Raw genomic sequence first — 25,682 nt, 5'->3', positions numbered from 1 at the left:
GATACATTTTTGATGCATCATGTGAATAGCACTTAAATTTTGTGTGATGGACAAGTGAATAGCGCTGATTGGTTGCTTCAATGGGTGCATTCAGAAGCACGACCGCTCAGTGAGCACTTGCATCTGATTGGCATATTCCATTAGATCTAAAATATATACCTAATAGGTTTATCAAGTCAAACAAGAATTGAACGCTCAGTGAGTGATCGTGCTTTTGGATGCATCTAATGACGCATTCTGTATTCCACACTTCTATTCCGGATTTGGAACCGTGTGATTTTACCCTCAGTTCCCAGAAGCCATGAGTCGGTTGAACTCAACCAATTGTAGCCGGCAGGCGGCGACGCCGTTGCCGGGTCGTTATGACTCTCGTGGTACAGGAACTAAAGAGAAGGCCATTTTGTTTGAAAGTTCAACGTGGCGGCTGAAGCAGTTCGATAGACGAGTAACGGTGTATAATTCATGATGGTTCTCTGTAAGTATTGCGCGAAAATGTCTTTATGTGACTTTTAGTGTTCGTTCTTTATCTGCTTTTAACGGTAGTTAAAATTACGTTGTACAAAAAAAAGTTTGAAATTTTTACTTGAACACAATACGGTTGATTTTTCGAGTCGCGTATGGATGTGTATGTATGTCGGATCGTTTTTACAGTTAACGATTTATTTTGTACGAATACGTTTCAATGACATGTCTTGCAATGAATTATGTGCTTTTTGAATCGTTCAGAACAATTCCGACAATGATTATGTTTACTTGATGTCGTGTTTGATATGATAAAAATTGTTTCGAGTTTTTGGAAAATATATTAAAGAATATATTTTATTGGACACGCATGCACATACAGATTTATAAGTACAACTGAAGGAACATGTTTAGTGATGTATATTAGATAGATTAAAAATTAACAGAATCAAAATAGCTATCTATGTATTACATAGGTTTTACAATGAGTTTGTAGAATCTGTGGTCTTCAGATGTTGACTGCTAGTTAACTTTATTGAATTCAAAGTAATTATAACTTGCTGATTATCTTTTAGGGCTTCAGCACAAGAATGGCAGTAACTGCCCTATTCTGTAATTTTTAACAACGGTGCCGATATAGTGACTGTTCTGTTTCATACATGATACATTATTTATCCTTGTTTAACATTCGGTGAATAACAAGGATAAATAATGCATCATACATGAATACAGCATGTATTATTATACAAATATTTCACATGGCAAACTATGCAACGACACATCGACATATCGACAGTCGTTAAAAGTTACAGAATAGGGCCCTTAAGTCGTGAAATGTGAGTCGTAATCGTAGATCAACACTCAATGGCTACATTCAACAAAACATTTATTTTGCAACTGTTTGAAGTTTTCTTTGCGCTGATTAGATTATATTTTAAATCTAAAAGAATGATCCTATTTCGGACAATCATAAAATGATTGCACAACAAAGCTATGTTCAGAATTATTCAAATGCATCCAGATATTGTTTTATCCTTGTTCATGAATGTTAAACAAGGATAAAAGAACATCTGATGCACCCATATGATAATTTTGAACGCGCAGCCCTGTTGAGTCTGTTGAATACACTCAATGTTTTGGTCAATCTACAACTCTGTTTTATGTTCCAAAACTCACATCCAAGACTCACATCATCTTTATGCTTGGAACACTATCTTATGAAAAATATGTATACATGTTTTTAAACATTTATAAATTTTGTTTCTAAAAACATAACTATCTATTTTTTAGTTGCTATGCTACCATTGATATTGGTAGCATTATGTTCAAATTGTGCATTCTCAGAAGTCACACAATCAACAAATTCTTATTTGTCTATGGCTGACAGAGCACGTTTGAAAAATATCCTTGAACCAGGATTTCAATTAGACGATATACCATCGGTATATTATACTGTCAATGGATACAAATTACTGGGACAAACTATATCGAAAACTGATGTAAGCTTCTTTTCATCTTATGTATATGTATATTTTTATATATGTCGTGTGTGTGTGTGCGCGCGCGTGTGTGTAAAAGGGATGAATTTTAATGGTTGAATCAACATTTTACCATGGAGGATAAATATTTAATTATTTTACTTTCTCTTACATGGCGCGCGCGCGCGCGCGCGCACACACACACACACACACACACCCAGAGAGAGAGAGAGAGAGAGAGAGTTACAAAGTAAATCATGTTAAATAAGAATTTTTTTGCTTGACAATTATCGAAACATTTTCTGATAAAAAGACTTTCGAGCTTTCGAGAAAAATCAATGTCTTATTTAAAATGATACTATTCATCCTGTATATTGTTTAAGCTAGTATTTGTAGAGATCTGGCATTCACAAATTACCTTATGATGAAAAAGCTATACTGAAATTTCATGATTATTTGATTAGTCTTTCTGAATAAAAATTTCTTCATTATATATAACATAACACACATTTTGAATTCTTATATTAATAGCGATTGTGCTTGTTTAGACCATTTGCAAGTACTTAATAAAATCCAATGGAGAAAACATCACACCTGAAACGGCATTTTATCTTGTATCCACATGGAAAGCTATTGGAGGCTGCCAAGAGTTTTCCACAAGTACTATTACAAAGGTGATATATGCTAGTATTAGTAATCTAAATTATACGAATATCTGTAGCACTTATGTAGCATAATGATGTTTGGAATAATGATACTGCATGAAGAATGAAGATAATTATTCTTAAACAAAATATATAAACATTACTATTCCTAACACACTATATATAACATTTTATTTATACAGATATTGACAAATATTATACAGAAGGATACTTCTACACTCTCTGATTTGTATTATGCAGTGAGTGGTTTAACAGCTTTATCGCAAAAGATACCTACTGCCAGAATTGACAAATTAGTGAAATTAATTCAAGCAACTTTAAGGAAAGATGATAGTCTATGGAAGTAAGTTATCAACGGTTTATACAGGGTGTCCCATTTTAATTAAAATAGCCACTCTCTGGAAATCACGAAAATTTAGACAAAAATGTCTCGGATAAAATTTGTCAGGTTTTAAGGAGGATATAAGAGTACCATTGGTTTGACTCTGGTGTCAAGGTCAGATCAAGGTTACTTTGAATTTTTTTATAGTACCTCTATTTTTCATTGCATATCCTTATCTATTTCGAGAGCTCTTCAAAACTAACAAAATGTTTTTCCATTAGTACTTTTTGAGTCATAAAGCTTGAAATTTACAACACCGCTGGCATTAGTATTATCTTTTATTAGTATTATTAATAATTATAAGATATCCGACCGACGGCTAAAAAGTCTCTTGAATGTTATATTCAGAATCATAACCTAGATAACATTTATTAAGATTAATGCTTAGAGATTGTATCTCTTATTTTTCTTTTTACGTGAAAATGAATTTTTAATGCAAATTTTATTTTAAAAATTTAAAGTGATCTTGATCTGACTTTGGCGGCGCCACCCACAGTCAAACCAATTACATCTCCCCTTCGAACCTTACAACTTTTAACTATATTTTTTTCTAAAATCTCGTAACTTTCAGAAATTGGCTGTTTTAATTAAAATGGGACACCTTGTATAAAATAATACATATTAGTAATTCTGATAAAAATTAATAACAAATGTAATGATGTTTATGAAACTTTCGTTCTGCTGAATATGAATCATGAAGACAATAATTATCATACTGAACGGAACATCTTAAAAATTACTTTGCTACATATTTTTAATATGGACAATGTAAAGTACTTTTCTGTTATTAGCTTGGGATACGTGTTCCACATTGCTGCAGACATAGGTACCCCAGCGGCATTTGCTTTTGATCGTATTGAAGATGCTGTAGTACAAGCAGATGAAGTCGATGGCCAATACTTGCAGTTTGAAGGCGGCCTTTCTATAACAAGTATATATTTAGTTTCTATTATTTGTATAATTCCAAGTTGATTTTTTGTGTAATACTAAAGTTATTTAATTTAAAAATAAATTTTTATAGGCTTCCTTGTTAATGGTATTCTTAAATTATCAACTTCGTTGAAGAAAAAACCGCCATTAAACTTCCAACAGATTGTCAAACTGGGCAATTATCTTCTCTCGCGGCGTTCCGTGCAAACGATAAAGGGTGTTACAAATTTACTTTCTGCTTTAACTACTTTGGCAGTCGATAGTTCTGAAAAACCAATTTGCATAACCCTAGCCGATGGAGGAATTATTATATTTAATAAGCAACCGTTAGTTACTGTTAAAGTTTGCGATATTCTTGGTCAAGCATTGCCAACCGTGCCTAAAGTCGTTGCAAATTCCGCAACACGAGTAGGAGACGATGTTGTTGTTCTCAGCAATGAGAATTTGCAGCCATCTACAATAGATAAGTGAGTGTTATCTATTAAATATGATATAAAGATAGAGAGGGAGGGAGGGGGGGAGAGAGAGAGAGAGAGAGCCTCCCCCAATACTTTACTGAATCAGCTTTGCCATGCTGATATCAGCTATACCTTGGGGCATAGCAATAGTTGTTGAATAATCCCTTCAACCTTTTTTAAAATATAATTAAGGTTAAGAAATTCAACACATATTTTTGTTAATTTTATTACACTGTGTGTCTCAAGCTTTTCCATGCAGATTTTAACATGTGCTAAAACGTGCAAAAAAGGGAAGCAACCGCCGATAACCTTGACCTTCATACGTTGTAAAGGTCCTTGAGTGATCTCCAATAGATTTTAGGTGACGGTCGTTAAATTGTTATTAACAAAAAAAGTTTAAGAAATAACGTCTTATTTCTGCTTTATATAATATTAAAAACTATATTCTCTCTTGTACGTAATTGTTTTCCACGCGAAACGAGTTCCTCTACTCCTGCTAAGGGGCGTCTGATTTTCCACGTGAAGCGAGTTCCATCCTACTCCCCTCCTTGCCAATGGGCGCACAATTTTCCACGCGAAGCGAGTTCCATTCGTCAGTCCATATACCTCGTAGTCGTATGCCTCTTAGCAGGGCTGGAGGAGATAGAATTCCCTTTGCGTGGAAAGTCTGATGCTTCTAACAGATCGAGTGCAGAGAAGTTCTTAATATCGTATAAAGCAGAAATAAAACGTTATTTCTTAAACTGTTTTTATTAATAACTTTTTAACGAATAATGACCATCATCTAAAACCTATTGGAGGGTCATGACAACATATGTCAAGGTCATCGGCGGTTTCATTATTTTTTTGCAGTTTTACCAACAAAAGAAAATGTATAAGAAATAGTTTTACCCTTAAGTTTTACCTAAGTTTACATTTCAAAATTTTGTCCGCCCATCTTGATATTGAAGTAATTTTGAATTTATCATTTTTTTGCGAGGATAAATGTTTTTATATGAAGGTTTCATAGAAAGATTGTAATACTTTTTTTTAATTAATTTTGAAACTTACAAATGTTACCACTTACCTTTAACCTTTTAATGTCAATATTATTTTAAATCTTGTTAACTATTTAAACCTAATTTTAATGAAATTTAAGGTGGAATTCGTAATCCATTCTTATTTCAAGACTATCTTAATTAATGTCTTAAGACGCTAATACGGCCCTCTGATTGGTTTGTGACTTCTTAAGACTGTACTTCAGATTGTCTTGAATATAAGATATCTAATTATGAATACCGCCCTGATATATGACATTTCAAGATTATATTTAAGAAAGAATTGACTATGTGTATCAGCTTTAAATATATAATCAGTTGTACATTCTTAGACTATATAAATGAAAGGAGAATTGCCTATACCGCCTATCTATCTAAAATCAAACATCTGTGCGAAAGAGAAAGATAAAATGTCAAAGTTCCAAATGTTTACAATATACGTAGACAATTATCTATATGAGAATTGATTTCTTAGACTCTCACACGTTGACAACGAAGTGAAACGAAGTGAACAATGAAGTAGAACTGGGAAAAGGAGACGAGCACATGCGCATTATAGTCAATTAGGATTCTATAGTTTTCTCACTCGCACGCACACATAGATATTGGCTCAGAGATTCAGCATTCAATTCCTCTTTGATTTATATACGTTCTAAGTAGATTTGACTAATTAAGATTAGTATTAAACCGTAATCAGATTGGAGATTAAAATTGAGGTTTAATTGGAATTTAATCAATCAAAAAAAAAATAAAACCAATTCCAAATTTAGTAAACTTCTGTTTTGATTGATTAAATTCCAATCTAATCTAAATGTCTAGTCTGATTGCGGCTTTAACGAAAGAGTTTTATTAGGGCTAATCTTAATTAGGTAAATCATACACAAGCTAATAATAATTTGATGAATTTTGATTTTGCTGCAATATAAAATTTCAATATAATGCGTTTACATACAGGACTCTGTTCACAATGAACCTGATGAATGTAAAGCCTGATCGTGGTTTTTACAAGATATTAATAACCGCGGCTTCGGTCAAGAATACGATTACAGTCAAGGTCTTATCTGAAGCAATATTGGACTACTTAGAGATTGGTACTGGTGATGCCGATCAGACAACTCAACCAAAACTTACGAGGTGTTCACATAATTTATGATATTTTATATACTAAATTATATATTTTTTAACAAAAGATATTCTATATTTATATTTATTTATATCTCTTTGATTTTCAGAATAAACACAGAATCTTCCTCAGGCAAGCTTGAACATAAAATAGAAGCTGATTCTCAGCAAAAATTAGTCATGCGATTTTTGTTGCGTGATTCTGCCAATAAGAAACCGATGCGTGTGCATCAAGCCTTCGTGCGTCTTACATCCGTTTCCACGTCTACTAGTAATAAGGGAGGCCATGAAATCTTTTTCGTCGCTGAACCTGATGCTACTCACATTTATAAATTTGATATGGTAATTTTTTATACTATACATTATTTCTTAAATTAAACACATTTAGAGACTCAACTAACTGACTTAAGTATAGGATCGTCTACTCTACAATAGGAATAATATGGTGTAGTAAGGTGTTATATTATAATTTACTCGATGCTACAAGTACTAAAACAAACATTTTTTGATTGTTAAAATTTTTTTTAATTAGCAAAATTCTTTCGATTGATCAATCAAACGCTTCGAAGCATTTGTAGCACCAAGTGGACCACACTCTAAGTTGTAAGCCGCAAGAAATCGATCAATCAGTCGAATGTGAGGAAAATAATCGACTATGATTAATTTCTTACAGCTTACAATATTGGTGCTTTCCAATTGCAATATCCCTAGACATTTTTGTGCACACGGCGACACAAGTTGCATTCTAAGTTGTCCATTATCATCGATACAATACTACATAACTATACTCAGCCGAGGGCTGTGTAAGTTTGTGTTTTCTAGTGACAATTACATATTGTTACTAATCGCAGCGGTTATGAATGAGGAGTTGAGTGGTCGACACTTTTAATTTTTTTTATTCAATACAGACGGAGAAAACTACATTTAATCTAACTCTATCTAAAACGGATTTCAATTGTGCACAGCGTACATATTCTGTTCCAATTGAATCGTGCACAATGCTACACTTCGTGCATTCCTGTATATGTTTATGTTAAGCAATTGGAAAGTACCCATAACTTCCATTATAAATGACCTTATATAAGAATCTGAATGTGCTTTCGGGGTGTATTCGTTTTTCACGCTCATGCTCTTTAAGGTTGTTGTTTGGCGCTCATTTTTAGCGTCACATAAAAGGTCACGTGATAAAAATTAAATATTAATTTTGATAATTTATTTTGACGCTAAAAATAAGCGCCATAACATCAACAGGCATCTTAAAACGCTTGTAAACATAGCTCATATCGTTTGTTTTGCTGGTTATAAGCACTCAAAATGACTGTATTCAGCAGAGAAGGCAGCTTTGTAACTTAAAAATTTTTTAATATCATTGGTTTGTACATTTAGATCCAGTGAGCAATTAAGGGCGATTATGTATTAAATTTTATAATAGTTGCAAAACTGCTCTCTCTCTGCTGAATGCAGCTATTCTAAGTACTTGTAACCACTAAAACAAACGATATGAGCCATGTTTACAAACGCTTAAAGGTGCCTTTTCAGGCTGCCCCTAGGCGCTCATTTTTAGTGTCAAAATAGGTGATCCAAAAATTCATATTCAATTTTTGTAACAAATTTTGTTAAAATGTAAAAAAAGCACTTATGATGTCATCGTAATATCATAGTTACTCCTTTTTCGAATAATGGCTGAATCGATCAAGTTTTACGTACACTCAATCGATAGCTTCCACTTGGTTTGCATAATAAAAAAAATGTTCATATTTTTTCTCTACATGCCCTACGAGCGTAGATATTGCAACGCTAAGTCTCGATGTGAAACTTTCAAAATACGTCATTATTATCATAATTATTATGTTTATGTTCATTGTCCAGCCGTATGTACTGTTAGCACAAGAGATGTTAGCAGTGCATAATCAGCGAGCGCTGCGATGGCGCAAGAGTGCGCTAGTTTTATTTATAGTAGAAGAATACAAAGGTATTCCATTCCCCGGATGCGCAGTCGTCTAAAACATGGCAATTGCTCTTTAACCAATCAAAACATTATCGCAAATTGTAGAAAGGAATATGATTGCTACACTGAAAGAAAAGAGTGGCTGAATATATAGCAGACATAGCATTTTTAATTGGCTGCAGCAACCATATTTTACCATCTAAATTATTGCAGCAGTTAATCTTCTGAATCACTTAAAACATATATGGGTAAATGCAAGGAGAATCGCTTATACCGCTCATATATCGAGCTTAAAGCCAACATCTGTGTGAGAGAGAAAGCTAGAGTTCCAAATATTCGCAATGTGTATGCGCAAATCGTTGTCTGTGTGAACTGTTCAGTGTTCATCACATATCGACAATAAAGTAGAACGAAAAAAAACGGACTGAATAGAGTGCGGGAAACAGTATCGAGATGATAAATATTATAATAAAAAATATGATTCAATTAACGTTTTGTAGTGCAATATTAGACGTGTTCCGATATACACTGCCAGTACTGAAAATCTACAGTATACGTAATGTAAATTATAGATTTTCAGTGCTGACAGTGCATCGGAACACGGTCATTCGCATTTGATCCGATTTGGAATTAATGTCATAAATAAATTAAAGCATAACTGACAGTAATTTTATAACGATGCAAATAAAGATTTTATTCATTTTATTTTAATCATGATATTGCAGAAGATATAAGGTGGATATGGCAGTCATGATATCTGGAGACACGATGATGTTTCGGAGTTAAGACAAGCGCCGCAGCATCGTGGCGCGAGACACTGCTGTGCTCCTTTACACGATACATATAACATAAGATATGACATAAAATGTATATACTTGAGACACGCGACCGTGTCTTCCCCAGTAAAATGAATTGAAATGGATTCAGATTTTCAAAAATACACATTTGCGAACGTTAAAATAAATTCTTTTCAATCCGAATGCATTTTTATATATTTATACGATTTAGATGAAGTACATTTCTATACCTTTTAATCTAAAAGTAAAATCAGCTTTTCTGTGCCCCGTGAATATTTTTCAATTCAAAATTCTGAATAGGAAATGCAATGTTTTAATTCGATTGAATCCAATTGAATAAAAAAACAATTTTTGTTATTTAAAATACTCATTCAGATACATAAAATTTCAATCCATTAATATATTCTCTTTACTGAGTCTGATAGTTAGTGTACATGTCACTAGTTTACATATGTATTTCCGCATAAATTAAATTTTTTTTGTATAACAGAAAATATATTCTTCCAACACGTTATAATTTTGCGAATATTTTTAGCCGGTTGGAACAGCAGCTGTAAATTTCGGTCACCAAAGTGGAGAATATAACATGGAGTTAATTATTGGTGATGCTGTGATCAGCAATCCGTTCCAGTTTAATATTGGCACAGTAACTCTTAAATTTCCCGAGCCGACTTCAATGGAAGGGACTGATAAGAACATCTCTTATAAGCAAAAACCGAATGTATATACAACCAAACCAGAAATAAAGGTATTTTTTTCCCTTGATTTATACGTATATGTGTCTGATATATGCCAATGCTCGTTAATGACATAAAATCATTTATAATTTTGTCACTTCCAAAACATTGGCAAAGAATTACGTCAAAGTTAGTATAACATTCGCAAAAGTAGCATTTGCGCAATAGTTTTTCTTTGACGAACATTTGAGAAATTAAAGCTGTTATCAAAATGTTTTTCTGAACTGTTATTACTTTCAAATTTTAGCATATGTTCCGTGAGCCTGAACGTAGACCTCCGGCATTTGTGTCAAATTTATTCACAGGATTATGCTTGGCACCAGTTTTACTGTTGTTGATTTTATGGGCTAGACTTGGTGTCAATATCTCGAACTTCCCCTTGTCTCTCAGCGCGATTACATTCCATCTTGGATTAGGAGGTAAATGTCATTTCATTGATAAAGGGCATTTAATGTATAATTAGATTTCCATGGATATTTTTTTACATTTAATAATATAAACTTCCCTCACTTATCACAAACTTCGAACTTATTCAAAAATTTCCCTTTTATATTTTCCGAATGCTCCTGTCCTCCTGTTCGCTTTTATCTTCCTTGATTTCTGTACTTATCTCTTTCTCTCTCTTCATCTTCTTAGTCCTTTTCTCCAGTCGTCTAAAAGAAGGTATTAAAAAAAATATCGATTTTCGTTTCCCAATGTACTTCTGAATAGACTGAAAAATCATTGTTTGAGTTCTTAGAAAGCAGGAAACAACAGGAAATAACTTCCTCTTCACATCAGGGAAGTGGAAACATTACTAGAATTGTTTAAATATAGTAAAAAATAACAATGACAATACTGATAATATCATTGATCATGTATGATTATTTTTGATGAATTGACGTAGAATACTGATAGTGATCTGGATCCTTATTTTTGAGCATTGAATAAGTATAAGTACTAAATTAAATAAGAATAATACTGACAGTATGTATCAATATTTTCGGTATTTTTACGACCTTACATGATCAGTATATCATTATTGACAATATATTTTACTTCAGTTTTACGTACAATATTTATTGCACTATGACATGGATCCTAATAAAATGATTCAGATGTTGGAGAATCAAAACCTGGACCACCGTCAGTATTCTTTGTTAATTCATCAATATTAACCACACAATCAATAATATTGTCAGTATTTGTTAATACTGACAGTATTATTAACCGTGTAGCTTTAACCTTTAGACTGCCGGCATTTTTTCATTAAAATAGGCATTCTTTTTTCTAAAAAATTTTACTATATAAGTAACATACATATAACGAAAAATTTTGAGATTTGTGCAGAGCTAAAAAAAAGTGGCTTTCCTGGCAGAGAACATACGATCAAATATAAAAAAATATTTATTTTCTCAAAAATACTATATTTTGGGGGTTTTTAGTAACCGCTAATTCCAATTTTGAGCATAGATTTATAAAATTTCGAAGCGCAATATTGACAACATAAATGAATATAACGTATAGACTTAGAACTTTTCTTTAGCATTCAAAGCTACGACATGAACGTAGAACATTTGTGGCTTCTTTTTTATATTTTTATATTTTTTATATATTTTTCAATATACAATATATTTTTTATACATTTTATAATTTTTATTTTTTAATACATGCACGCATATATGTTTAATTCATTTAATATTTAAAATGCCACTAAGAATAGTGGTATTTTAACCCTTTTAAACTTAGGAGATGGACCCAAACACAAAAGTGGCTTTTCCGGCAGTCTAAAGGTTAAAATCTTGGACACAATGCGAGGGAATAGCGATAGCGATAGAATATCACGATTTCAATCTATCAGAAACTACGCATTCCGATGTATATCTGATTTCTAATAGGTTGGAATTGTGTTCTCTTGCTATCACTATTCCCTCGCATTATATCAGGGACTTTATCTTTATAATCCGCTTTATTGACTATCTTTGCTTCCAATTTCTCGTTGTTGCCTCAATCTATTCTCACAAATCTCTATTTCTCTAACTTCTCCAAATGCCTCCTATTCTCTAATAATCTTCGCATGAGCTACGCACTCATCCATTCTTGCGTTACTTAACAACTAAAGCCCTTTTATTAGCTAATAAATTTAATTTAAAAATAGTAATGATATAAAAAATATGCCCTATATATTGCTTGGCAGATGATGTTATATAGTCTATCTGTTTTCATTGGGCGCACAGTATGCCGTGATGTTTTTCTCGAATGTGATTATGTTCTTCACATTTGTAATCAATTCACTACAGAAATTATTTATATCTACCACATTGCACCACAATGCAGTATAAATAACTATAATTGTTTTATTTTCAGGCATCTTCGTACTCTTCGGTATTTTCTGGTTAAAGCTTAATATGTTCGTCACGCTACAATATCTTCTTGGTTTTGGTATTGTTACATTCCTCACTGGTAATAAGATGCTATCTCAAATAGCACACAGGCACAAATCATTACGTTAATTTATACTCTATTGTGAAAATTCTGTCGCAGTTGCAGTTTAAAGTGCATAATAAATACAAGACTATCGATAAGTTTAGAATGGCCAATCGACTTGTTAACATGACAAAATCATTGTATTGCACTGTTTTTTCACTTATCAAATGTATAAATTATGTAACATGTATATTGTTTATTTTGTTTATTACATGCTTCACTTTACAATGATTTAGATTAAACAAAGTTTATATTTTATATCAGCGTTAATGATTAGAGATAGTATTGAAAAAATGAAATTATAATTCCACATCTAGGCTTGAACTATAAAATTTGATATTAGCATTAAATTATTTTTATTGATATAGTGTTACATTTTATACAAACTAGTAATGAAACTTCATCGTGTATAATATCGATAAAAATAAGTAAACTAAAAAATGCTAAAATCTTGCGTTTGTATCTAGAATAAATGTTTTTTTCTAGTCATGTAAATAAAAAGTACCAGCATGATTGTTGATTATTCAACATATAATGTAAAATAGGTTACGAATCATTACCTATATTAAAACAAACTGTGGCATGATTCATTTGTTATTGAGGCAATAGTTAGTAAATTATTTATATCTTTTTTTATTCTTTTCACTTACTCTTTCTGCATAATGTAAAAACTGATACGTTCGCGTAAGTATCTCGTCTCAGCCTTCAATTTATCCCTCTTCGATCGCAATTGCATGATAGTCATTTGCACAACACCAAATTTCCGCCAAAAATTTTCCATATCTTGAAAATCTATAATCTGTTGTAAATGCCTTATGAAAAAAGGCTTTCTTTTAAAAATTCAAGAACTCTATTACATATTCGTGTATATACCTGACGGGACACATTCCAGTCTGATAGGGCAACGATTTGATACGACGAGAGCATTTGTGAGCTTTCCGTATGATTAACAAACAGAATTATTTTCTCATTTTGTATTTCATATTTACGACAGATTTGCATTAGCGTTAGCAATCGTTTGCCTTTAATTACAAGAGATTCTAAATGTTTTATCATCTTATTATATTTGATCGACAATATCTTCAATTGATTTTTATCTTTCGTCTCTTCTAAAATTATTTTACATATCTCAATATGAAATTGTCAAAAATTATATTTATTGATTATTATTGTCAAAAACGATAAGAAATTGTCAAAAATTGTATTTATTGATTATTATTGTCAAAAATTATTATAATATTTCGATTTAATAGTTTGAATAGAATATCAAATAAGATGTAACGGTATAATATTATTGTATAACAATTTCTTCCGTGCAACTAAAATTACGAAATATAAATTTTATAAATATCCAGTTAAAATCAAACAAGGTTTAACAAAAAAGTAATACGCACACCTGAGAGAAGACGATTTTTTAAAATACAGGAAGTTTTCTGGAAGAAGTCGTGTTCCATCAGAATTTTAGAAATTTTTTTCTTGGCCATAGAATCATATGTCGTTATTTTATCTTGAAACTTTCGTATATCCTCGAAAAGACTCGCTGTATGTAATAACTGTTGTGCTATTACTTGCTGGTCTTTCTCGTCCTTATTTTTAAGCATCTCGTAAGATTTTCTGCTAAGCTTTGTTTCTAGAGTGATGTAATATTAATCAATATTAATTTATCTAATTTACATTACATAGAGGTGCAGTTGTATATTTGCAGTGTGAATTCCATTTCAAAAGAAAGTTATAAAAATTCATTTATTTGATTAAAATTATATTTTCTAATGGAGAACTAAATTTTATTTAAATTTGTTTCCCAACAAAATAGTATCAATAAAATGTATATAATTTATAAGTAATTTTATTTAATATTTTAATTTAAAATATTTAGTATAAAGATAAACACATACACACACACACACACACACAAACACACACATCAACATTAAAGATTCATTATATAAAGACAAAATATATTAATGCTCCTAAGTAATCGTCGTGAACATATAGATAGAGATATGTGATTTTCAAAATTGTGCACTGTGATTGTGATCTTCCTCAAAAGTAAGGATATATCGGGTATCTGGGAAATATTCGCTATCCGGCTTTATCCGACTAAATAGCTGGATATCATTAGTATCTGGCAACATATGTTCGGCCGAAATTTTATATTGAAAGTTCGCGTTCATTAATGCAGAATTCTTTCTTTTTAATTAAAATTCTTGCTTATTCATCTTTCCTTTTTTTCTTTTCACGTTGAAGAGATAAAGAAAATATTATTGCTATCCATACAGCACAGAATTTGTAGCACTATCGCTGCAAAATCTGCAATATTGCTGCAACATGCAATGTTACAGCAATGTTGTTGCAATTTTGTGCTGTAGTATTTTTGTCTTTCATTTCTTTTTATCCCTTTTTTTTTTAGAATAGAATGGAAAAATTATACTGTATGCCTGAAAAATATCCGATATCTGACCGAATATCATTCTTTTCGGATATCTGATATCTGGTATCCGGTATGACATTTACATAGGTGGCAAATGTAAAGGAAACGCAAAATATAGCAGATCTACCACGGTTTTACAATTGATGACACATCATTGAAATCTCAAAAAATTTTTTGCTTTTTCCCTAATATGTTATCGCCTAATGTTTATCTCTAGTGATATTTTACATTTAAAAAACCGATCAAAAAAGTAGGTGCCATATTACTTCCGTGTGGCGAATGAGGGGCACTACATTAAGCTGCTAAGTTATAAATTTTTTTTTAGCAAAAAAATAATTTGTTGTCAGTTAAGTTTTTTGTGTATACTATTTTCACTACAAAACATGCAAAAATCCACATGTTATATCGTTTAGACTTTAGACTAGATAGATTTTTATTGAATTTTTCTCTTTTATTTTTATTTGTAAAAAACATACGACTTTACTTTGTATGAGTTTTTCGCGGTTACATAAAATATTCTTTTCTTTTCGTTAGAAGACCATATAAGTAATTTTTAATACTTCTGTTAGAGCATACAATAACAATTAAAGAATTAAATATTTTGCTTGTACTAATTATATATCGCGCGTCCTTCTTTGAGAAGAAGGACCCAAAAAGAATGTCTTAAAAAGAAATAACTAAAGCTTATATGATAACACAAAACGTAACATTTTTCTTCTTCAAAATGAAGTATGAGGAGACATTAAGATCTGTAAAAATGGAATTAATGGATTTATAGAAACCCCTTCCCTCAAGAAACAATCCACAATACGCCCATAATGTACGCGTTGAGTAAGACAGAACAACAATGTAAGAAATAAATTGAAGATGTTCACTATTATCGACTTTTTTAATTTGGAATTTAAAAAATCTGTACTATCAACATCGATCAAGTTCGTCCGTCACTCCAATATCTCCTAAAGGCTCCTGAATAGTCTGCAGTCATACTGAATCATACTGAATCGTAACATTATGAGCAAATAATTACATTAATTTTGTTACATGTCATTTGTAAATAAAGACAATTTGGGTATAAAACGAAATAATGAAATCGCTTTAAAATACCCTCTAATAGTCTGTAAATAGTGTGAAAAGCACATGAAATAGTCATAAATGGTCATAAAAGGCACATGAATCATAAATGTTCCCTTACTATTTTGATAATCCCATAGAATTCGTCGAAGATTTTCCCAGGATTTTTGTAACTGATTTTCAAGTTGTGTCACAGATATTCTGCGTATATCTTTACTGTCTTCCACGAATGCATCAATTTTACCTTTCAAGATACAATTTTAATATCAACCAAAAATTAATTAATTGTATTAAAAATTTACGTTATTTATTGTATATTTTAATAACAATAAATAAAATAAAAATAATTATTTTAAGAAATAACTATTTTAGGAACTCTTTTAATTTATAGAATACGACATAGATTCACGAGATACTTAAGCATATATGCTAAGGATGGCTCAAAACGGAGCCGAAACGTCCAGAAGTTGTTAAATTTTATTTATATATATATTTTTATCATTGGTTATATTTGCGCAAATTAGTATTAGCGCTAACTCCTAATGCCTCATGAATCTATGTCTTATTTTATATATTTTATTTTATAAAAATATTAAAATGCTATAATTTTTATTCGTATCCATTTTCAGTAAATAAATTTATACCTATTGTTGGTAAATATGTAGATTAGGGGAGACCTCTCCCCAATGACCTTAACATTGACATATGTCAGTAGTTGTCAAGGTCCCCGAGTGATCTTGGAAAAGTTTTAACCATCGAACATTACTCGTTAAAAAGTTATAAACAAAAAAAGATTTAAGAAATAATGTTTCATTTCTGCTATATAAAACCAAAACTTTCAGCTTTAAAAACGACTTCCCACGCGGAGCGACTTTCAACTCACTTCCCCTCTGCCAAGAGAGGGAGCGTGAGAAAAGTCCTGTGCATATGTTTGGTCGTTATTGAAAATAGGACACCCTGTATATGTATATAATATAGAATTGCAAGCAAGCGAAATTCTGATAAAATTATACAAAGTTAATAACGATATACTTAAGGCAACGCTTTTAATATTGTTCGATAATTCTTCTAAATGTTTGTGAACACCGTCACTGATTGATTGTAATAAGACTTCGTTTTGCTGATGATAAATTTTGCCAACTCCTATGTCCGTTTGAATAAGTATTTCGTCTAAGGTCCTTCGATAACTTCTTTCTTTGCTCTGTATTTTTTCTCTATAGGATACCAAAAATCGATCTATAATATCAATAAATGATTTTGTAGTTCTTTGATATTGTTCTTCGGCTTCGGTCAATTCGTCCATTAAAAAGCTTATTCTAGAAAAGATCAAATAGTCATAAAAATATTTTTATAAGATGTATAAATTTATTCTATGGACAAATTTCCAAATTCTCATCAAGAAATGAGATATTAAAATTCAAATTTTATTTTTTTAAGACTTTATATATCATACTAATTAGGCTTAATCTATTAATGTTATTCAACTATTTTTGTTTCCGAAAATAGTACACAAATAAATTATATAAAATCTTAGTAACTATTTTCGAATAGGAGCAATAGACATAGTAAAATAATCTATACTATAGGAAAATCTGTTTAAGAATGAAATATTCTTTAATTGTTATTCAAATCTTATTCGATGAAGATGAAACTCTCTGAATGCACTAAATAAACTTTCTTAGTTGGCCAATTGATCGTAACACATATGACAACCTGTAGTCTTTAATATCGAGAGCTCGATCAAAATTGTGCCATGCAATCTTCACATCTTCGACGATTTGCGGCATTTTGATCCTCGTCATCATCTCTCGCCATAATGTCCGGTAACGTTTTGTATTTAAAGTACCGAGTTCGATTTCTTGCATTAATTGCTTTTTCCATATTTGAGCGCGTTGCTCAGCTTCTCTTAGGATCTTAGACCTCTGTCGTAAATCCTCCAATTTAACTATCTCCTCCTCTTTTTCCTCATCTAAAGTAGATGTCTGTGTAAAAACATATATTATATAAAAAGTATTTTAGTATAACAAAGATTTTTTTTATAATGAAATAAATATTTAAATCACTGTACATGTTAAATGTGACGAAATGTTTTCTCAATAATTATTTAAATTCTATCTAGTTGCAATAGTTTTTCGCGACAATTGATCAAATGACTGATAAAAATTTTATATAAGTCCCTTTTAATAATTTTTTTACAAACAAAATTACGTACAGCTTTTTCACAAAATCTGCATTTCTAAGCAATTTTTTACACTCATACACGCGCACGCACGCACACACGTACACGCATGCGCATTTCGTAAATTAAATTGCCTAAGTATACAAAGTAATGTATAAATTAAACGTACATAAAATAAATACATAAAAGAACAGTCTTATAAAATTATAAATTTACTTCTTTCTCTAGATGGCTCTATAACAAAAAATTTGTGTTTTATAAACGGTTTTATTAACGGTATTGTATAGTGTTTTTTTAGTTTAAGGAAATATAAAAATTAATGTAAATAAAATTAAAGAATAATTTGAGTCTCTTAATAATTAAAATCGAATTATTACTAAAAAAAGGCCTATATAAGTGACACAGCAATTATTGTAGCAGATATAGTATTAATATTTAATTTCTATAATTTCGTGATAACGTTTATCATACATATGTTGAATCTACATTTTGAACGTTTCGACTTATTTTAAGTCATCTTCAATGATTAATCGATTGAGAAAAAGCAATATGTACATTCTTAGGCCCAGTTTCACAACTCACGGTTAATTCTTAACTGAGGTTCAATTTATTTTACAATTCTAGAATTGGAAAGAGATAATATGAATAAATTGAACCTTCGTTAATGAGCTGCGCACAATGAAAAGAATAGGAAACAGCGAAAAGGGAATAAAAATTTCAACCTATCAGAAACTGTGTGTTCCACGATATACGATTTCTGATAGGTTAACATTTTTATTCTCTATTTCTTGTTCCTTATTCCTTTCATTAATTATGCGCAGCTTCTAAGAATTCACCATGAGTTGTGAAACTGGACCTCAGTAAACATATCGAATTCGAAACTTCTAAATTGAGAATGTCTATTTAATCGTGTGTGTTGTATAAGCTAGATCTACTACTTCTGCAAAGAGTGATTCGAATCTTCATGCCTTTCTCATGAATCACAAACTTCATCATGTTAACAGCGGTGTCCGTTAGACTTGTATCTTCGTCAAGATTTACAATGCAAATGATTTTTATTGTAATTTTAATTGCAAATAATTTTTATTGTAATTTTAATTGCATTTATATTTGTATTGTAAATCTTGACGAAGATACAAGTCTAACAGTTACGCTGTTAATATGATATAATTTTTGAATTTAATCCATAGAGAAGGGCACTTTTTGCAAAAGTGGTAAATTTTATCCGTCACACGATTAAGATAAATATTCTAAATCTAGAAGTGTAAAATTTATTACGTTTACTGAGAGTACATATCATCATATTTCTCAATCAATTAATTGTTAAAGATGGTTTAAAGCCATATCCTAACAAACGAGAATGGATTAAAATGAATTGCAATGGATTCAGATTTTCAGAAATATTAATTCACGAATGTTGTAAAATGAATACTTCCCAATCCTGAATGCATTTTTATTTATTTATAGGAATTGCTCGGAGCATATCTCTATGCCTTTCAATCTAAAAATAATTAGTTTTTTCTGTGCATTGTGAATATTGTTCAATTCAAAATTTGGAATAGGAAATGCAGTTTTTCAATCCAATTGCATCCAATTGAATCTAATTGAATCCAATTAAATCTAAAAAAAAAGTATTCGCTATTTAAAATATGTGCATTCGGATAGAAAAAAATTTCAATCCATTTTAATCCATTCTCGTTTGCTGGAATTCAACATATATATGATATATATAATATATAAAAAATGTATCAAAACTGTATAAACCAAAAACATTAAAATGTCATTAAAATACATTACAATAACTACGATGTCACTCTTATTGGCCTTTTTTAGCACTAATTTAATTGTAAAAATTGATATGATATATAAAAATATTATAATAAACTACTCACCACTGGATGCATTTTTTAAATCATGTTAATGATTGGACAAAGTTGCATCGATGTAAAATATTTTAGGCTAAATTTCTCTATGCGAGACTCATGTGTTTTTTATGATTTTCTTATTTTGGCTGTATTCCAAAATTCACTGCCAGCACTGAAAATCTATGGTTTACGACGTTTACGTTAGAGTGCCGTCCCATGTATTGTGCATTCGGCATACATCATACATACATACATCATACATACATACATACATACATATGTATGTACGGAATCAGAACGATGGAACGGATTTCTTAAGTGTGTTTTCTACACAATGCAAAGGAATAACAATAGCGATAGAAATAACACGTGTGATTTCAACCTATCAGAAACTGTATATTCCAGTATATCTGATTTCTGACAGGATGATTGAAATAGTGTTATTTCTATCACTATCGCTATTTCTTCGCATTATGTCTGGGGCTTTACTAGAAAATTGGGTTCACTACAATTCCGTTCCGTAAGGGTGAAATCACACGTGCGGAATAGAGAATGCGTCATAGAAGCAACTAATCAGCGCTATTCGGAATAACGCAGAATAACGCTGATTGGTTGCTTTTATGACGCCTTCTCTATTCCTGCGTTTTCTGCACCATGATTTCACCCTAAGTTCACAATCAATTCGGCGCGCAGTTCAAACGACTAACGCATAAGTTCACATGGAAATATTTAAATTACGAGCTATCACCGTTATAGACTTTATTTCTTACTTGTGAACTTAAAGCAATCTCATCATTTTATTTTATCCAATTGTTTTTATTTACAAATAGCACATAAAAAAAATTAACGTATCATTTCTCGCTGACGTTACGATTCAATATGGCTGTAATGATTACTCTTAGCGTTTTTCATTGGCAGAATTAGTGCGCATTCAGTGCACTTTAAAGCCATTGTATGTGCATACAAAAATCGACGTAAAAATATACGTTTAATAAAAATATAGAAATGAATTAAATCGCAAAATATTTGATACATTTTATTGTACCATTTGATAAAATACACATTGGACATTTTATCAATTGAGATATCTCATTTTTACATTTAGATTATAATAGTGTACAACAGCTTTAATGTGCACTGAGTGCGTATTGGTTCTGCCAATAAAAAACGCTATTCAGACTGCTTAAATACTGAACAATATCGTAACCAAATAGTATATATGTAGATAAATAAAATTATTATAATAATTATATAATTTTAAATGCTTATTTAAATTATTAAGAAAAAGAAAGTTGTAAAGCGTTATCTCGATATAGACACGATGGATACAGCTTGCGCATTCCCTGACCTTAGCGTCTATGCTTCGTTAAAATGCATTATTGAACTGCATCTCTCTTCAACTCGATACTTGAGTGAGTGAGGAAGAAAGAGAGGACGGGGATGCGCAGATCCTAGGACTGCTACTTGACTCTTTCTAAACCGATAGTGACAACTAGATAGAAAAAAAATGCACAGTCTATACTTAACCGTGTTCGGGGAGCGCGCTATCGACATTATTATGCCATTCGCATCTATCAATCATTCATTAGATATAAAATGAAAAGAGAATGATATAATAACGCTAGCAACGCTCCCCGAACGCAGCCGACGTTCTTTCTTCTTCTTTAAACAAATTCAAATTATATTTAAATTATACCCAAATTATATTATAAATAAATTCAAGTTATACATTCCTTTCCAAGTCTCTGTATGTAGTATGTACATAAACGCACGTTGCAACCTCGTGCTCTGCTATATTTAATGAGAGGGCAGAAAAAACTGGTAAAAACACAGACAAGGATATAAGAGCGTGAATTACATTTTCTTCTCTAAAGTATAACGAAGAAAATTCGCAAAAATGAACAGGAATAAAATATACTTATTTCGATATCGTCCTATCAATATGAAAATTTCTTACAACTATACTTCCCTAAATTTCTTTTAAATATATCAAGATTTTGAAGTAAATTGCCTTTGCAACGCAGAAAATTTCACAATATAAATGTAAATGTTACATCAATGTTTATCATATCAATAAATGCATAATTTTTAAAAGTCGCTAAAAAGTGAATTAACTGCATTAAGATCACGATATGTTACATCGGATTTTAACGATGTTCATTACAAAATAAAATGTTCCAAATATATTATCGATTTCAATATGTAGAGTTATCGCGTTACGGAAGAGAAAGAGGATAAAATTATAGCTCTAGTATATTTATATATGTATTATATACACATAAATACAGAGTGTCCCAGAATATTTGGGATAATGTTAGTACTCAAATAAAGCAGACTAAACCGAATCGAAAAGTTCACTACCGTTTTGTTGCAATTTTTGCAATAATTAACAAGATATTGATTATAATCATAAATGGCTATGTTTATTTACACGACTCAATTTACGCCGAAGTTATAACATTGATCTTACGAAATGAGAGACCAATGACAGTCATTTCATTCTTCAGAAGAATAGCTATGATTGGCCAATTTCATAACATCGATGTTGTAACTTCGGCACAAATCGAGCCTTGTAAACGTAGTCAATTGTTAAAAAAGCGCGTATCCGACAGGTCAAATGTTTATACGTCCATCGATTATGATGGCTAATGCCTACTGCACACTAAATGCGATGAGCGATGAGCGATCAACAAGTGATATCCAATAAAAGCTCTATTTTTTTTCACGTGATAATGCAAAGCAAAGTTCTCATTGGATATCGCTCACCGCTCATGCTCATCACGTCCAGTGTGCAGTAGGCATAAGCATGCGGACAAGTTGTTTATTACAAGCGATAATAGTGAATAGTTACGCACGACGATAAAAGAAAATAACTGCCTGGGCTGCGTTCAGAATTATCATCTGGGTATATCCAGATGTTCTTTTATCCTTGTTTAACATTCGTGCGAACAAGGATAAAACGACATCTGGGTGTATCCGGACGATTCTGAACACAACCCTGCACTGGGCGATCGTATATCGTGCTGCACTTGCATTTGGCAGTAAACCGGATAGATACACGTTTAAACGGCGGTACAATGAAATTTTAAACCAAAATCTTAAACTTTAAGTCCTAAGTCATAAGAAATTAATCGATCACTATAAAATATTAGAGGGATTCTACAATAAGCCATTAGTCATAAATTAGAAGTTAGAAGCTAGAAATTGACCAATCACAGTCGTCAATTTATAGCCTCTGACTTCTTATTTATAACCAATGACTTATTATAGAAGGCCTATAAGAAAAATAATCCATCATGATTGATTAATTTCTTATGGCTTGGGGCATAAAAGCTTAAGTTTTATGCTTTAAAAAATTGTTGCAGACACTACTTAAAAGCAATATTTAGAAATTAAGATCTTAACTATTGTGAAAATTTCAAAATATTACAGGACTTTACAACTCAGCTTAATTCACTCTATCTGTACGAGAGTTTTCCTAAATTTTCTAAGACACTATATATATATGTGTGTGTGTGTGTGTGTGTGTGTGTGTGTGTGTGTGTGTGTGTGTGTGTGTGTGTGTGTTTATACGCGTGCGCACGTACGCACAGGGTATCCGGTAATGATCGCATAATTTCTCGTGGACAAATAGAACAGATTGAACTAAATTGAAATCCTATATTTTGCATTTTTTGCAATAGTTAACGGGATATTAATTATTAAAGATTGTCGAATATATATTCGACCTACCGACAAGCGCGCTACGAGATATAATCACTCAACGAGAGAAAGGTATTTTTATTTTTTTTTCATCGCTCGTGCATTGCCCTTGTCATTTGTAATAATCAACTCCTTGCACGTTTAGCAACCAATGATGATAGATGGTCTATATTGCCATGGATTTGTATTTGGCGGTATCAATTTGGAAATCTTTAGAAATTAATTTCTCGTTAACTATTATAAAAATTACAAAATGGTACAGAACTTTTCAACTCATTGTCAGTTTAGTTTGCTCTCTCTTCCCATCAGAGATTATGTAGTCACTGAACACTCTGTATGTAACACATTATTTACATGTATGTATATATATATATATAGTCTTAGATTATATAATATATACATTATATATATGTAAAATGTATGGTCAGGACCTAAAACATTGCAACACTTTTTTTTTAATGAGTTTCGAAATGCGACCTACTCACTGAGCGGTTTTTATTTGCCGATCCATGAATAAGAACTAATCACTCGGCGAACAAGCTGCATTCCGAAACCCATTTAAAAAAAAGTGTTGCAACCTTTTAGATCCTAACTATACACGAGTGCGTATATATATTTGCCGCGCTTTGTGTAATTGCAATCGAATTTCGATTGTATGTATAATGTATATGCGCGCGCACGTGCGCCCGTATACTATTAGAGCAACATTGCGTGAATTATACTATACACTGCTGCTTGTTTAAGGTACAGAATTCATCCTAAAACACACAACTATGTTTTCACATCGCAATGCTTATGGTGCCGCTGTTCCAATGAACAATATTAGTGTCATTTTTCAATCAAGGGTTTTTTATATCAAGAATAATTCAATTATAACAACAATTGAATTAAGTATCTTGAACAAGTTTTTATCTACAAAGAAAATAATTCAAACACAATGCTTGCATTATGTCCAAATTACCTTCAAATTTTATAGCTATATTGTGTTAAATATATACTTAAAAATACATTACAAATTATATATATGTATATATGTATACACACACTTGCGCGCGCGCGCACCACACACACACACACACACACACACACATATACACACACAATTTTTATCATATATATTTCTTTTAATTGTTATTTTTCAGAAATCAGCTTTATCAATCTCTTCGACATGAATTAGTATTCGAAAGATATTCTCATATACTCAACCTTACGCAAAAGAACCTCAGTTTACCTTCGACGATCACAGATCACCGAATAAAGCTACTTTTCATTTGATGACTCAAATCGTTTTATCTTTGTCATTCTCTAAATATTAGAAGGATAGAATGATGCTTGTGTTGACTTGTGTCATCAAATGGAAAGCACCCTAAATCTTTAAGACTCCTGAGTATTCATCACAGCCATATTGAATCGTGATGTCAGAAGCGAGAAATGACATGTTTGTTCATTTTTATTATGTGCCATTTATAAATAAAGACATTTGGATAAAAAAAAACAAGATTGCTTTAAAATATTTGTAAAAATAGACAAAAATTATGCTTATCCTTTCTGATAATAAATAATCATAGTGATAAAGATACATGAAGCTTTTATTCAATGCGCATGCGTAGCTTATTTTCATTTACAGTGTCTTATCACTTTTTATGATTATTTACTGACTATCAGGGAGAATAAGCATAATTATCGTCCCATTTTTATAAATGTTTTAAAATAATCTCATCATCTCGTTTTATCCAAATTATCTTTATTTACAAGTGGCATGTATTAAAAATTAACGTATCATTTCTCGCTTCTGACGTCATGATTCAATATGACTGCTCAGTAACCTTAATAAAGGCCCTTATTCTATAACTTTTAACAACAGTGTGAATGTTGCTCCATTGTCGTTACGCAGTTTTTTTTACCATGTATGTATAAAATCAACGCAATAATGTAACATTACCACTATCATT

General features: G+C 31.3%; 2 protein-coding genes across 3 annotated transcripts; one reads left to right on the top strand and one right to left on the bottom strand.

Annotated features, from left to right (window-relative positions):
- The first annotated feature begins 379 nt into the window (after positions 1 to 379).
- LOC108754707 (dolichyl-diphosphooligosaccharide--protein glycosyltransferase subunit 2) lies at positions 380 to 12,645 on the top strand. Its single transcript, XM_018497209.1, has 11 exons — positions 380 to 475; positions 1,753 to 1,961; positions 2,489 to 2,614; positions 2,788 to 2,948; positions 3,779 to 3,918; positions 4,009 to 4,384; positions 6,367 to 6,546; positions 6,645 to 6,876; positions 9,815 to 10,027; positions 10,264 to 10,435; positions 12,363 to 12,645. The coding sequence occupies exons 1-11, from the start codon at positions 463 to 465 to the stop codon at positions 12,506 to 12,508; spliced, it is 1,968 nt and encodes a 655-aa protein (XP_018352711.1). The 5' UTR covers positions 380 to 462; the 3' UTR covers positions 12,509 to 12,645.
- LOC108754708 (coiled-coil domain-containing protein 65-like) lies at positions 10,455 to 20,205 on the bottom strand. 2 transcript variants are annotated; one of them, XM_018497212.1, is made up of 8 exons: positions 20,056 to 20,205; positions 17,698 to 17,966; positions 17,017 to 17,300; positions 16,106 to 16,228; positions 13,879 to 14,112; positions 13,356 to 13,591; positions 13,133 to 13,281; positions 10,455 to 10,669 (listed from the first exon to the last, which is right to left on the bottom strand). In XM_018497212.1, the coding sequence occupies exons 1-8, from the start codon at positions 20,065 to 20,067 to the stop codon at positions 10,564 to 10,566; spliced, it is 1,413 nt and encodes a 470-aa protein (XP_018352714.1). In that variant the 5' UTR covers positions 20,068 to 20,205; the 3' UTR covers positions 10,455 to 10,563. The 2 variants fall into 2 exon arrangements, with proteins under 2 accessions (XP_018352714.1, XP_018352715.1); XM_018497213.1 differs by lacking the exon at positions 10,455 to 10,669 and adding an exon at positions 12,816 to 13,042.
- Between the last annotated feature and the right edge of the window lie 5,477 nt (positions 20,206 to 25,682).

This window comes from Trachymyrmex septentrionalis, unplaced genomic scaffold, assembly GCF_001594115.1.
Source record: "Trachymyrmex septentrionalis isolate Tsep2-gDNA-1 unplaced genomic scaffold, Tsep1.0 scaffold80, whole genome shotgun sequence".
Lineage (NCBI taxonomy): Eukaryota > Metazoa > Arthropoda > Insecta > Hymenoptera > Formicidae > Trachymyrmex > Trachymyrmex septentrionalis.
Note: the sequence above shows the minus strand (reverse complement) of the source record. Positions and strands in the feature narration are given on the sequence as shown.

Coding starts and splice junctions, on each gene's coding strand:
- LOC108754707 (XM_018497209.1), top strand. Junction 6,877..9,814: donor ACATTTATAAATTTGATATG/GTAATTTTTTAT, acceptor GAATATTTTTAG/CCGGTTGGAACAGCAGCTGT. Junction 10,436..12,362: donor ATTCCATCTTGGATTAGGAG/GTAAATGTCATT, acceptor TTTTATTTTCAG/GCATCTTCGTACTCTTCGGT.
- LOC108754708 (XM_018497212.1), bottom strand. Junction 16,229..17,016: donor TATTAAAAGCGTTGCCTTAA/GTATATCGTTAT, acceptor GTATCTTGAAAG/GTAAAATTGATGCATTCGTG. Junction 14,113..16,105: donor TCTATGGGATTATCAAAATA/GTAAGGGAACAT, acceptor ACATCACTCTAG/AAACAAAGCTTAGCAGAAAA.